At 41.9% G+C, this 16,082-nt stretch overlaps 1 protein-coding gene across 1 annotated transcript in view; it reads left to right on the forward strand.

Annotated features, from left to right (window-relative positions):
* The window catches only part of vmn2r1 (vomeronasal 2, receptor 1), a 35,012-nt gene extending 26,731 nt beyond the window's left edge, over nucleotides 1–8,281 (forward strand). Inside the window, exon 6 of the mRNA XM_072571686.1 lies at nucleotides 7,287–8,281. Within this exon, the coding sequence (XP_072427787.1) occupies nucleotides 7,287–8,281 (995 nt within the window). The remainder of the gene's footprint in view (nucleotides 1–7,286) is intronic.
* Nucleotides 8,282–16,082: the final 7,801 nt, after the last annotated feature.

Raw genomic sequence — 16,082 nt, forward strand, 5'->3', positions numbered from 1 at the left:
AACGCCTGGAGGAAGAACGCCTCATCTGCAACCTTGGAACCCTCCAACCACATGGCGTCAAAATTGATTTCACCAGTTTCCTCATCTCTCCTCCCCCATCTCAACCCAGATCCAATCTTCCAACTCAACACTGCTCTCTTGAACTGTCCTACCTGTTCATCTTCTTTCCCACCTCTCCACTACACCCTCTGCTCCGATCTATCACCATCACCTCCCACCTATGTATTGCCTTCCCAGCTAACTTCTGCCCAGCTCCACCCCCACCCACAGTCTTACTTATCTCTCAGCCACTCCCCCCCCCCGCCAAAAAATCCTGATGAAGGACTTATGCCTCAAGCGTCGATTCTCCTGCTCCTCAGATGCTGCCTGACCGGCTGTGCTTTCCCAGTGCCACATCTTTTGACTCTGATCTCCAGCATTTGCAGTCCTCACTTTGTCTGAGCATTACATCTGTCCTATTCGTGAGAAATAAGAGTCCATGCAAATAAAATACAATAATTTGATATATATTTGACTTAGAACAACATGATCTGAAATGGGCGTAAATAAACATTGCTCATTTGATGACAGTGTGTTCATTCAGGAAGGCAAAATTATTGCATTTCTGGAATTTTGGTAAGTGATGGTGGGGGCTCCAACCTATTTCCACTGAGAGATCTCTCCGAGCCTTTACGGTCTGCGGTTGGAAGGATTTGCAGGTTAAGAACACCCTTGTTATGATGCATATGCCTTTATCATCAAGTTCTGTCTTGTCAGATGTGGGAGTTTAAAGAGAGAGTTTAAGGGTTACTGCGAATTATATCTGCTCTAAATGCAGTTGGATGTGAATCTTATCAGATCGAGTGAATCGGTTGGAGAGACAGATGGAAGCGATGAGGAATTTGCAACAGCAACAGTATGTGATGGATGGCAGTTACAGGAAGGGGAGAAAGTCTCAGATACAGTCACATAGATGGGTTAACTCCAGGAAGGGTGAGAAAGGTTGGCACCTAGGGCAAGAGTCTTTTGTGGAAATACCTATTTCAAACAAGTATGCTGTTTTGGAAAATGTAGGGGGTGATGGATTCTCAGGGGAACATAGCACGAACAGCCAAGTTTCTGGTATTGAGACTGGCTCTAATGCAACGGAGAGGTACGTCGGCTTCCAAGAGATCAATTGTGTTAGGGGATTCTGTAGTCAGAGGTACAGACAGACGTTTCTGTGTCCAGGCATAGAAAAAGCAGAATGGTGTGTCGTTTCCCAGGATCAAGGATGTCTCAGAGACGGTGCAGAATGTTCTCATGGGGGACAGGGGCCAGTAGGAGGTCATTGACCACATTGGAACGAACGACAAAGGAAGGGAAAAGGTTGAGATTCTGAAGGGAGATGACAGACAGTGAGGCAGAAATTGAAAAAGGAGGTCCTCAAGGATAGTAATTTCTGGATTACTCCCAGTGCTACGAGCTAGTGAGGGTAGGAATAGGAGGATAGAGCAGATGAATGCATGGCTGAGGAGCTGGTGTATGGGAGAAGGAATCACATTTTTGGATCATTGGAAACTCTTTTGGGGTAGAAGTGACCTGTACAAGAAGGACGGTTTGCACCTCAATTGGAAGGGGACTAATATACTGGCAGGGAAATTTGCTAGAACTGCTTGTGGGGATTTAAACTAGTAAGGTGGTGGGGTGGGACCCAGGGAGATAGTGAGGAAAGAGATTGATCTGACATGGGTACAGCTGAGAACAGAAGTGAGTCAAAAAGTCAGGGCAGGCAGGGACAAGGCAGGACTAATACATTAAATTGCAGTTATTTCAATGCAAGGGGCCTAACAGGGAAGGCAGATGCACTTGGAATGGTTAGGAACATGGGACTGGGATATCATAGCAATTACAGAAACATGGCTCAGGGATGGGCAGGACTGGCAGCTTAATGTTCCAGGATACAAATGCTAAGGAAGGATAGAAAGGGAAGCAAGAGAGGAGGGGATGTGGCATTTTTGATAAGGAATAGCATTACAGCTGTGCTGAGGGAGGATATTCCTGGAAATACATCCAGGGAAGTTATTTGGGTGGAACTGAGAAATAGGAAAGGGATGATCACCTTATTGGGATTGTATTATAGTCTCCCCAATAGTCTGAGGGAAATTGAGAAACAAACTTGCAAGGAGATTTCAGCTATCTGTAAGAATAATAGGGTAGTTATGGTAGGGGATTTTAACTTTCCAAACATCAACTGGGACTGCCATAGTGTTAAAGGTTTAGATGGAGAGGAATTTCTTAAGTGTGTACAAGACAATTTTCTGATTCAGTATGTGGATGTAACTACTAGGGAAAGTGCAAAACTAGACCTACTCTTGGGAAATAAGGCAGGGCAGGTGACGGAGGTGCCAGTGGGGAAGCACTTTGGGGCCAGCGATCATAATTCTATTCGTTTTAAATAGTGATGGAAAAGGATAGACCAGATCTAAACGTTGAAGTTCTAAATTGGAGAAAGGCCAATTTCGACAGTATTAGGCAAGAACTTTTGAAATTTGATTGGGGACAGATGTTCGTAGGTAAAGGTACGGCTGTAAAATGGGAACTCTTCAGAAATTAGATAACAAGAATCCAGAGAAAGTATATTCCTGTCAGGGTGAAAGGGAAAGCTGGTAAGCAGAGGGAATGCTGGATGACAAAAGAAGTTGAGGGTTTGGTTAAGAAAAAGAAGGAAGCATATGTCAGGTATAGACAGGATAGATCGAGTGAATCCTTAGAAGAGTAAAAAGAAAGTAGGAGTATACTTAAGTGGGAAATCAGGAGGGCAAAACGGGGATGTGAGACAGCTTTGGCAAATAGAATTAAGGAGAATCCAAAGGGTTTTTACAAATATATTAAGGACAAAAGGATAACTAGGGAGAGAATAGGGCCCCTCAAAGATCAGCAAGGCGGCCTTTGTGTGGAGCCACAGAAAATGGGGGAGATACTAAATGAGTATTTTGCATCAGTATTTACTGTGGAAAAGGATATGGAAGATATAGACTGTAGGGAAATAGATGGTGACATCTTGCAAAATGTCCAGATTACAGAGGAGGAAGTACTGGATGTCTTGAAACAGTTAAAGGTGGATAAATCCCCAGAACCTGATCAGGTGTACCCGAGAACTCTATGGGAAGCTAGAGAAGTGATTGTTGGGCCTCTTGCTGAGATATTTGTATCATCGATAGTCACAGGTGAGGTGCCAGAAGACTAGAGGTTGGCAAACATGGTGCCACTGGTGAAGAAGGGTGGTAAAGACAAGCCAGGAAACTATAAACCGGTGAGCCTGACCTCCCTCAGTGGTGGGCAAGTTGTTGGAGGGAATCCTGAGCGACAAGATGTACATGTATTTGGAAAGGCAAGGACTGATTCGGGATAGTCAACATGGCTTTGTGTGTGGGAAATCATGTCTCACAAACATGATTGAGTTTTTTGAAGAAGTAACAAAGAAGATTGATGAGGGCAGAGCAGTAGATGTGATCTATATGGACTTCAGTAAGGTGTTCGACAAGGTTCCCCATGGAAGACTGATTAGCAAGGTTAGATCTCATGGAATACAGGGAGAACTAGCTGTTGTGGTTGTGTTCGCCGAGCTGGGAATTTGTGTTGCAGACGTTTCGTCCCTTGTCTAGGTGACATCCTCAGTGCTTGGGAGCCTCCTGTGAAGTGTTTCTGTGATGTTTCCTCCAGTATTTATAGTGATTTGTATCTGCCGCTTCTGGTTGTCAGTTCCAGCTGTCCGCTGCAGTGGCCGGTATATTGGGCCCAAGTCGATGTGCTTATTGATTGAATCTGTGGATGAGTGCCATGCCTCTAGGAATTCCCTGGCGGTTCTCTGTTTGGCTTGTTCTATAATAGTAGTGTTGTCCCAGTTGAATTCATGTTGCTTGTCATCTGCGTGTGTGGCTACTAAGGATAGCTGGTCGTGTCGTTTCGTGGCTAGTTGGTGTTCATGGATGCGGATCGTTAGCTGTCTTCCTGCTTGTCATATGTAGTGTTTTGTGCAGTCCTTGCATGGGATTTTGTACACTACGTTGGTTTTGCTCATGTTGGGTATCGGGTCCTTTGTTCTGGTGAGTTGTTGTCTGAGAGTGGCTGTTGGTTTGTGTGCTGTTATGAGTCCTAGTGACAGTAGTCTGGCTGTCAGTTCAGAAATGCTCTTGATGTATGGTAGTATGGCTAGTCCTTTGGGTTGCTGCATGTCCTCGTTCTGTGGTCTTTCCCTTAGGCATCTGTTGATGAAATTACGTGGGTATCCGTTTTTGGCGAATACATTGTAGAGGTGTTCTTCTTCCTCTTTTTGCAGTTCTGGTGTACTGCAGTGTGTTGTGGCCCTTTTGAATAGTGTTTTGATGCAACTTCTTTTGTGTGTGTTGGGGTGGTTGCTTTCGTAGTTTAGGACTTGGTCTGTGTGTGGGGCTTTCCTGTATACCTTTGTGGTGAATTCTCCGTTCGGTGTTCTCTGTACCATCACGTCTAGGAATGGGAGTTGGTTGTCCTTTTCTTCCTCTCTAGTGAATCGGATTCCTGTGAGTGTGGCGTTGGTGATCCGGTGTGTGTTCTCTATTTCTGTGTTTTTAATGATCACAAAGGTGTCCTCCACATATCTGATCCAGAGTTTGGGTTGAATTTAATTGTAAGACTGTTTGTTCTAATCTTTGCATTACCGCTTCTGCTATGAGTCCAGAGATGGGTGAGCCCATGGGTGTGCCGTTGATTTGTTCATATATTTGGTTGTTGAATGTGAAGTGTGTTGTGAGGCACAGGTCCATTAGTTTGAGTATGCAGTCTTTGTTGATAGGTTCCCGGTCTTGTTGTCTGTTCTATATGTCCAGCAGGTTGGCTATTGTTTCTCTGGCTAGGGTTTTGTTGATATAGGTGAACAGTGCCGTTGCATCAAATGAGACCATAGTTTCTTCCTTGTCTATGTGTATATTTCTGATGATGTCCAAGAATTCCTGTGTTGATTGTATAGATTGTCTGGATCCGCTGATCAGGTGTTTCAGTTTCTGCTGTAGTTCTTTGGCCAGTTTGTGTGATGGTGTCCCTGGTAGTGATACTATGGGTCTGAGTGGGATGTCTGGTTTGTGCACTTTAGGTAGTTCATAGAATCTGGGGGTGTTGTTGCTTGCAGGTTTCATTCTTTGTAGGTCGAACCTGGTTATCTGTCCGTTTTTTTGTAGGTTCCTCAGTGTGTTGTTTATCCTATTGGTGAGCTGTGGGGTGGGGTCAAACTCCCTCTTTTGGTAGGTGTTGGTATCTGCAAGTAGTTGTTGCGCTTTTTGAATGTAGTCTGCTTTTGTCTGCTGGTAGTATGATTATGTTCTTATTGTTTCTTAGTGATTTTAGTGCTTCCCTCTCCTTGGTGTTGAGGTTATGTGTTTGTCTTTTCCTTGTTATCAGAGATATGATACTTTGTCTCACTGTTTGTTGTGTCTCTTCTGTCAGTCCATTGTTCCTGAGTGTGCATTCTAGTGCTGCTAGGAAGTCTGCTGTCTTGGTGTCCCTGTGGTTGTAGTTGATTCCCTTGGCCAGTATTGTTCTTTCCGTGTCTGTGAGCTGTCTGTGGGAGAGGTTTCTAACCCAGGTGTGTGTTGTGGTGTCCTCTCTGTTATATGTTAGTTTGGCTACTTTTTCTTTTCGTGCTGTTTTTTTACGGTGTGTGGTCCTGTTCTGTCCTATGGTGACGGCCTGTTCTATGGTCCGGGTCCATTCCTGATTGGTAGTTTTTGAAATTAACGATTTTTGGCGTGCAATTTCTTGTCTGTATTCGTGAAGTTTGTTGTGAGCATCTGTAATTATTACCTGGATCATCCTGAATCCGTTCTGTCTGACTGTGTCCCTGGCTTGTGGGTTGTTGAACGGTGGTCTGTATCTGACACGTGGTGGAGAACTAGCCATTTGGATACAGAACTGGCTCAAAGGTAGAAGACAGAGGGTGGTGGTGGAGGGTTGTTTTTCAGACTGGAGGCCTGTGACCAGTGGAGTGTCACAAGGATCGGTGCTGGGCCCTCTACTTTTTGTCATTTACATAAATGATTTGGATACGAGCATAAGAGGTCCAGTTAGTAAGTTTGAAGATGACACCAAAATTGGAGGGGTAGTGGACAGCGAAGAGGGTTACCTCAGATTACGACAGGATCTGGACCAGATGGGCCAATGGGCTGAGAAGTGGCAGATGGAGTTTAATTCAGATAAATGCGAGGTGCTGCATTTTGGGAAAGCAAATCTTAGCAGGACTTATACACTTAAGGGTAAGGTCCTAGGGAGTGTTGCTGAACAAAGAGACCTTGGAGAGCAGGTTCATAGCTCCTTGAAAGTGGAGTTGCAGGTAGATAGGATAGTGAAGAAGGCGTTTGGTATGCTTTCCTTTATTGGTCAGAGTATTGAGTACAGGAGTTGGGAGGTCATGTTGCGGCTGTACAGGACATTGGTTAGGCCACTGTTGGAATATTGCATGCAATTCTGGTCTCCTTCCTATTGGAAAGATGTTGTGAAACTTGAAAGTGTTCAGAAAAGATTTACAAGGATGTTGCCAGGGTTGGAGGATTTGAACTACAGGGAGAGGCTGAACAGGCTGGGGATGTTTTCCCTGGAGCGTCGGAGGCTGAGAGGTGACCTTATAGAGGTTTACAAAATTATAAGGGGCATGGATAGGATAAATAGACAAAGTCTTTTCCCTGGAGTTGGGGAGTCCAGAACTAGAGGGCATAGGTTTAGGGTGAGAGGGGAAAGATATAAAAGAGACCTAAGGGGCAACATTTTCACGCAGAGGGTGGTACGTGTATGGAATGAGCTGCCAGAGAATGTGGTGGAGGCTGGTACAATTGCAACATTTAAGGGCCATTTGAATGGGTATATGAATAGGAAGGGTTTGGAGGGATATGGGCCGGGGACTGGCAGGTGGGACTAGATTGGGTTGGGATATCTGGTCGGCATGGATGGGTTGGACCGAAGGGTCTGTTTCCTTGCTATATATCTCTATGACTCTATGACTCCTGGGACAGGACTCAAATCTATAGTTCCTGCCTCAGAGATAGTGACACTACCAATGTAGCACAAGAATTGCTTATTTGCTAGGTTTAAAAGTTAGGAGAAAAATAGTACTGTGCATCAACTGTTACTGCTGTAATAATGGTTGCTTAAGTGTATATATTTACCAAAGTAATAGCCATTTGAGCTGTTTTAGTGAAGTTGTATACTGTAGGCCTAAATAATACATATTAATATACATAGTGCATGATAGTACATATGGTCAATAACATAATAAGTTTTTCATGTTTATTTAACAGATTCAAGGGAATGCATTCAGTGTCCTGAAGATTACTGGTCCAATGAAAACAGAGATGAATGTGTGCATAAAGTGATCGAATATCTTGGCTACAATGATCCATTGGGACTGGCATTAATAGCGCTATCGATTTTTGGGGCCTGTGTTGCCACAGCCATTGCTGTTGCTTACTTGATTCGAAAGGATACTGCCCTTGTAAAAGCTAACAATTGTGGACTAAGCTTTGTGCTGTTATTTTCATTAGTTATATGCTTTCTCAGCTCAGTTGTCTTTGTTGGTGAGCCAGTGGCATGGTCCTGTATGACACGACAAGTTCTTCTTGCTATTAGTTTTGCTACTTGCCTTTCATGCATGTTATCAAAGGCTGTTAATCTGATGCTCAAAGCCAGAAAAACCAAAGGAAAGTCACCTGAAGACACAACAGAAAAACTTTTCAGCCCTTTGCAGCAAAGAATTATTGCACTGATCTTTGTTTCATGCCATGCTTGTCTTTGTGCAGCTTGGTTAATAATTCTCCCCCCATACCCTGTCAAGAATACACAGTCTCAAAATATCAAAATAATTATGGAATGCAATGAAGGCTCTGTTGTATTTCTGTGTTGTGTGTTAGGGTACGATGCATTACTGGCTGCTATTTGCTTTGTTTTTGCATTCATTGCTCGGAAATTACCTGATAACTTCAATGAAGCTAAGTTTATGACTTTTGCCTTACTTGTTTTTTTTATTGTTTGGATTTCTTTTATCCCAGCCTATTTAAGCACTCGGGGAAAATATATGGTTGCTGTTGAGATGTTTGCCATTTTGGCATCTAGTTTTGGCTTGGTTGCTTGTCTTTTTGTTCCCAAATGTTATATAATCTTATTGAAGCAAGAAAGGAACACAGAGGAATTAGTTAGTGGCAAAACTGATACAAATGACAAGAGTGCACCACCAACGTCACAGTCATTGACCACCTCGGGAATAAGCACTACCTGTTCATCAGTAACACTCAATTAATAAAATGGCTTATATTTCACATTTAACATTTTAAATTATAAGTAATATTGGCATTATTTTCATTGCATGATTATGAATTATACTCATCAAGCATTTAAAGAAGCTATAGTTTGTATATCAGACATGTAATATTCTGATGGTTCTATTTTAAAGTCAGAATTTGTGGAATGTATTTTCCTGTTTTTGTCTATTCCCTGATCAATTCTCTGCTTGCTAATCTATAGTAATATAACAACCTGAGGAAGCAAATCAAAGTCATTTTGTATTTCCAACTACAAACCTGACCATATTTCATTTTTGAGAAAGTAAATAAACCAATCTGTGAAACAAGTGTAATATCTTGAAGGTACATTTCAGCTTGTATTTTAAAAATCGATGAAATTCTGAAGCAGCAAGTCTGTTCTGCTCATGCATTTCACCCCTAGTCACTGTCCCATACAAATTCAGAAACTAAAAGGGAACCAGCAAGATTCAGGAAGAGGGCTAACAATGCCATGAACAAACTGCATCCTTGTGTATTACAAAATCAAAAGTAGAAAAAAAATTAAAAGTCATTGCGGAATAAGATTTTGCTATTGTTCATAGAGAAAATTACATTCTCAGTGCAAAACAAATTCTGAGTTTAATGTCTCCTATTAGTTATCTTACAATCGCATCCTAAATGGAAGCTGTGCTGCATATATGCCTAAAGTAAGATACAATGCCAAGTGTTTCAAAGGGTTGGATCAAATCAGATTGCACTAGTTCCACATGTTTACAATTCCTGTGTAGCTTTGCTTGTTTCCTGCTTTCGCTTATTTAACACAAATAAGCTTAAAAATATTGTTGCCACATTTAATGATTGAAGAGGTCACATTTTTCATTTAATAAATGAAAAATTCTGTGTTAAAATAGTGGGCAAAAGAACGTAAAATGAACACACATTTAAGTGTTCACTACAATTGCCAAGTTAGGGTTTTAACTTAAATGAAAATTGTGATATTGTCTCAGAGGGAAAATTTATTTATAGTGTCACAATGAAATTGAATGTAAACAGATACAGACTAGCAGCCTTACCGAAGGTTTATTTTTTATAGGATTATTTTTAACCAATCTGATTAACATGCTTAGATTATGTAAAGGGATAATTTAAAATTAGTAATTTATTTGCTTCTTCTTCTTCTTTCCATTCACAACTATTTCAACGTGACCGCAGACTCTTGATGAATTGAGAATAGTAGTTAAACAAAAGTTTCCCCTTCCCTAAGATTACAACATTCTGTATCCAACCAAGAGTATGTTAATGACCTACTTTCTAGCATCTATCAAAGTTGCTCTGAAGCCACTAGCTGGAAATGTAGGCTTGCAACTTTTCTGTAATTCCTTGTGAAAGATGAGTTAACATCCACTTAATAACAAGAATTTAGTAGAGCGGAGGATGAATTTTATGACCCCATTCAGACAACTGATAATGTTTAACTTTGAAAATATTTTCATTCTTTATATTTGGTTAATTAGCAATACTATGCCATCTGCACAAACTAATTGCATCTTTTAATAATGAAATCTTACAATAAAAATAAATTGTGATTATGCTAAAAACCAAAAGGGTTTGGAAGTTATTTTAATTGCATGTCAATAGTTTGAATTAGTTGGGGCTATCAGTGGCCTTCCTACTGGACAATTAATGGGTCCTGATTAATGTAAAGATCATCAGCTAATTCTGCTTGATTTGTGGGTTCAATTAGCCTGTGCTGGAAAAACTCAAATAATAATGTCCAAAATTAGATGTGATTTTGCTATTGGACAATATTTAGTAAATAATTCTGTTTTAAGAATGAAGATTAATCAATTAGGGTCATGATTGATTTCCACATGCAAGAAGCTACTGATAGTCACTCACTATAGGAGGTGGTAGTGTAACTAGACTTGTAACCTAGAGGCTCAGGCTAAATGGTCTGGGAACAGAGCTTTAAATCTCTCTGTAGAATTTGGTAGAATTTCAAATCAACATAATCTAGAAGCTAGTCTCAGTAATAGTAACCATGACAGACCGCATTAATTGTTAATCATAGATGTCTATAGCTCAGAGCAAGGCCTTTTGGCCCATTGAGTCTGTGCCAATTAAAAACCCCTGCCTAACTATTCGAACCATTTTCCAGCACTTGGCCATAGCCTTGTGTGCCTTGGCATTGTAAGTGTACATCTAAATACTTCTTAAATGTTATGTGGGCTTCTGCTTCTACCATGCTTACAGGCAGTGAGTTTCAGACTCCCACTACCTTCTGAGTGAAAAAAAATTCCTCATATTCCCTCCAAATCTCCTGACCCCGAGTTTTAATCTATGCTTTCTCCAGTTAGAATAAAAGTTCCTTCCTGTCTACTCTTTCTATGCCCCATGTAATTTTATACATTTGAATCTTGACCCTGATCAGCCTCCTCTACTCCAAGGAAAACGACTTGATGTTATACAAGCCCATTTGGTTCACTAATGTCCTTTTGGGAAGGAGGTTTACTCTCCTTACCTAGTTTGACCTACATGTGAATCCAGACCCACACTAATGTGGTTGAATCTCAATGCCTTCTGAAATGGGTTTGCCAGCCACTGACCTTAGTTATATTTAGAGATTGACAATAAGTAATGACCCTACCAACAATATCCACATCCTATGAAAGTAAAAGAAACAGGACTTGAGTTTTAAAGACAAAGGAGTATGCCCACGCATTGTAACCTTTTCAATGAATAAAGTGTTATTAGAGACAGTCAAACGCTGTTGCCATTCCATGGCAATGCCGTGACAATTTGGAGTTGACTTGTCTGGTTTGAATGTAATCAATTAATGAAGATTGACGGTTAACAGTTCCTGCTAAATCTCCCTGACAACCATAGTCGAATGAATCAGCTTCCCCTTCTCATGTGACTTATGGGGTTGTTTCCTTTCTAAATATGGCTTTGATGCATTTCAGCCCTGATAAGTGCAAGTCGAAAACTTCTGTTTTTACTCATCTTCAAGTTATGTATTACAAACCAATTATTTGTATACGACAAGTAACCTCATAACTTTCAGCAACAGACAACCTCTCACAGAGGCCTTCCATTCAGACCAGGAATTATACACTCTTGGCTTAATCTCACATTTTTTTGGCTAATTGCAACTTGCATTGAGGTTTATCACTGCAAGGCCTAATGAGATCTCCCTCCCTATCTTTCCAAACTCACTAACTACCTACCCTGTCTCTATTATGTCCCCCGATTATATCCCCATCTTACTGTGTGTTGTTCCAGCATCCTTTGCTGTCGTAACACCTTAAAAGTCACTGTGAAACTGGACAAGCATTGGCAATCCAGCATTGCCCCTCACTGGTAACATAATGGTGCTGCAGCCTCAGAGCCACACTGCTCATGGCACACAGCTATCATGGCTGATATGAACTCTCACCCTTGTAACTGTTTAAATCACCAGAACTCAAGTTCACTTGTCTTCATCTGCCTCATCTTGTCATTGTCCAATAGGGGAGCATCGCATGCGGGCAATTGGTCAATTCCAAACACGAGCTTTTACTTACAGCCAGAAAAGAGATTACAGTTCACCCCACAATGTCAATCAACTTTCGGCATTATGACCAATAATTATTCTAGAACCCACCAAGATCTGCTACACACAGCTCCCATATACTGGAACCAGGTGCCTGTTAAGTCCTCTCATACTTGTAATTCTCAATACAGCTGTACAAAGAGCTTCCTCCTCCTCTTGGTCCTTGGAAGGCAGCTTGCAATCCCTCAGCATCTATCACATCACACTAGTACCTGATACAATTGTGCAGAGCAGAGTATATTAGAATGATGCAACACATTCTTTCTGCCCACCCTTCCCCACCAAACAAATACACACACATACACAGTCCATGCAGTGGAACTGCATCTTCAGCAATGCTTTGTCTACTGATTCATGGTCCTGGTCCCAGCATACGGACCAATTTGGTGACAGTGCTGCACCAAATGAATGACCAACATATTACGTCAACACATTACTCCTGCCTATCTCAGACCACACCAACCATAACACTTGTCATCAATTTCAGTGCAGTCCATCAGCATACATGCGATGCAGTTTTATTTCCCTTGTCTTGCAGCACCCCGGCAGTTTCACACATCATAGAATGCTGTTGGCCAGCATTCACCTCCTTCGAAGACATTGATGCTAACGTCTGCACACTGAGATGATCATGTTTGATTTGCAGCACCAATGGCATGTTGCAATTTACCTTTGACCAGCATTTGGTGACTGATCACATTGACTCTGCCTGCATTGCAAATGGGCGAAGAAATAACTGCAAATAAAATGTAGTTGAAGTTTCCAAATGAATGCTCCCAGTATTTGCTTCTTCAGTGTCCTAGTGTTCAGCAGACATGGATCCTGTATTTTTGTTCATCGAAGAGACACCAACTCTGCCAACCCAGGGCATTGTTCCAGCTTTTTCCAGTTGTATTTTGCATCTAGAGAATGGCATGTAATGTTAGGGAAACAGCTGGCAGTGATACCAAGAGCCCTGGACACTACCCAAGACCCGCTATGTCCTCTTTTATCTTAACAGCCCATTTCCATCCATCATCCCCATGTGGTGACTCCCCACATTGAACACCACCTCCAATTGCCCTCCTTATCTCCTGAATCCTGACATTACACCTTAATAATGCCACCTTGCTCCTCTATGCTTCCACTGTAGTGACCATAGTGGTAGTCATGCCAATAACTGCCCTTTTCTGTAGTCTGCCATGCCCTCTGATCCTCTTCTGCATTCCCATTCCATACACTTGAGTTTCCCCATCACTGTCCTTGCCCCACATCTGCACATGCTTCAGCTTGCCCCCACTCCAGCCTTGATTCCCCCATTCCTATTAACAGCAATCCCCCTCCTACCTCTTTGCAGCCCAGCTCAACATTCAATTGACGGACACCAGGACTCTTTTGACTCAAACCTCTGATTGAATTTGACCAGCAGCCCTTAGACTGACTGACTGGACACCTGACCATTGTGTTAGCAGCTCCCTGACTGAAGATGTGTGATTCTCCTGACTGTTTTCGATGGCCCTACAGAACTGACCATTGCTCATTCCCCTTGTCCAACACTGGCCAACCCAGGACTGAGCCCATGACGGATGGCACTGGGAGCCCCTGACGGACAGTAGCACTATCCTAAACTGGACTGAGGACTAACTCCCACCTGGTGTCCAACATACCCATTTGGTTGAATAAACATGAAATGTATTTGCTGCATTGGTAGCTGGTACATGCTGTAACTGTTAGATTAATGTCATGGTGTGCCATTCATAAAGACGAACTTGCCAAACCGATTCCCAATGACAAATGTGACAGGTAGTTTGTCCATGAGTCAACTTGGGGGCACATTAATATGGCAGTACTGATAGCTCATTTGTGCTTCAGCTAAAGTCAAACACTATCAGACATGACACAGCAAGCAGTGCAAGGCAATGCATGGCTGCTGCAAGCATGCAGGTGGGTACTGAGTGAGTGAGAGTTAAGAGAGCAAGTGGAAAGCCCTGAGAAGCAGGCTGGTCCAGTCCAACAGCTGAGTGTCCATGTCAACATGCAAAATATCATTGTACATGCCTTCCAGTGCTATCCTGGTCCACCTTGATATGCAAATCTGTGTTTCCTAAGCAGCACGCAAGTTGATCAAAGAGCTGCTATGATGGTCATGGGTGGCTGGCAAATGTTGGGTGCCATGCCCATGGAGAAGTTGTGTGTGCTTCTGGTGGACATGGATTATGCTCTGAGATGCAGTTTTGGATTAAGCAATATGAAGGCTTCTCCCAGTCAGCTCAGACTTTCATTATGAAATTTCTTGATGTCTCATTTGTTCTACGTATCTGGTGAGATAGGAAGATGAATTTTAATGATGTGAGCTAAGTGTTAAAAAGTTGTTGTGGTTCTGTTCGCCGAGCTGAGAATTTGTCTTGCAAACGTTTCGTCCCCTGTCTAGGTGACATCCTCAGTGCTTGGGAGCCTCCTGTGAAGCTTCACAGGAGGCTCCCAAGCACTGAGGATGTCACCTAGACAGAGGACGAAACGTTTGCAAGACAAATTCCCAGCTCGGCGAACAGAACCACAACAACGAGCACCCGAGCTACAAATCTTCTCCCAAACTTTGTTAAAAAGTTGTTTAGCAAGCAATAATCCTCCTTATACAGTAACTCACCACTGCCCACTGAGAATCTCTCCTCACCACTTGGCAAATGTATGAACAATGTAATTTGTTCCTGATACTGAGATAGGCTGTGCTGATCTTAGAGTCATGAAGTCATAGCAATGTATAGCATGGAAACAGACCCCTTAGTCCAATTTGTCCATGCCAACCAGATATCCTAAATTAATCTAGTTCTATTTTCCAATACTCGACCCATATCCCTCTAAACCCTTCCTATTCATGTACCCATTCAGATGCCTTTTAAATGCTGTAATTGTACCAGCTTCCACTACTTCCTCTGGCAGCTCATTCCATACTCGCACCACCCTTTGTGTGAAAATGTTGTACCTTAGCTCCTTTTTAAATCTTTCCCCTCTCACCCTAAACCAATGCCCTCTAGTTCTGGACTCCCCCAGACTTCTCATGCCACTTTGCAATGAATCTCATTATAACCCATCTCGCTCACGCCCATGTCAAGTTCCATCCTCTGTGTTTATCTTACTGAATGGAGAACACATAATAAACTTTGACTAGTCCTTCATGACATGCTGGACTGTACTGTTCCAGGATTCTTACTGATTGGCATTCATTAAAGTTGACCCTAATTCAATCATTTTTGACTCTCAAGCTTCTCAATTATTCTCTGGTGAATCTGTCAATACACTGAGCCATCTGATTTAGGATATTGTTATCATTTAAGGTGATACATTGTCACTTCCATAACAAGAACTCTGACTATGTGCTATATTATATGCTGTGACATTTTGTCTCTCTGAATAATTCAAAATCATCAGTTGCTTTTCTGAAACAATGGCCTTGAACTTAAATTTCTAGTTCTACACTTCTGGTGTCAGGAGAAAAGCAGTGCAAATCATTTGGTTTGCAAAATCCAGATTGCATAAAAATGCAAAGAGCACTTTACTGCTAAGTGACAATGATTCTATTATTGATGCTTCTCTACTTCATCAATTTGGCAACAATTCAAGAAACCTCTCAGGAATCAAATCGACCTGTATCATTCTTTCCATTAAATTTTGGGTTAAGTTTATTATGGATGAAGTTACTGAGTCTGAAATCTCTCAGAATTTGGTCCCAGCATACCCACAACAACAGTCAGATTCAAGACGGCTCATTTGCCCCATGTGACCTGAAAATCCAGTGTCTTTCTGTCGTTGATGGGGCTTTCGTATACTGCCCTTATTTGCCAACCATATACCACTTGCCTCCCCCACTTCTCCCTTCCAACTCCACTCTGCTATTTAAGGTCAATGATAACGAAGTGTAGGTGCTAGGTGCAACTAACATTATCACTTCTAAATTCCTCCCTAAGTAACATCCTCACTTCATTATATAATGCCTCACCTTTATTGTTGGGCAATTCATAGGAGTGGTAGTTTAAAGAAAAGCATTCTATGTTGACTTTTGGGTGAGAAATGAATTAAAGGCAATTATTGTGTTTGCCATTAAATAACTCATATTTGGTGTTTTTGTCTGCAATGAGCTGTTGGGCTGAAGGACCTGTTTCCACACTGTAGGGAATCTAATCTAATCTAATGGGTTTCCACAGCAGCTAGTGTGTATGCATTGTCAGTATTCCACGCACATGATAACT

Source organism: Chiloscyllium punctatum, chromosome 6 (genome assembly GCF_047496795.1).
Source record: "Chiloscyllium punctatum isolate Juve2018m chromosome 6, sChiPun1.3, whole genome shotgun sequence".
Taxonomy (NCBI): Eukaryota; Metazoa; Chordata; class Chondrichthyes; order Orectolobiformes; family Hemiscylliidae; genus Chiloscyllium; species Chiloscyllium punctatum.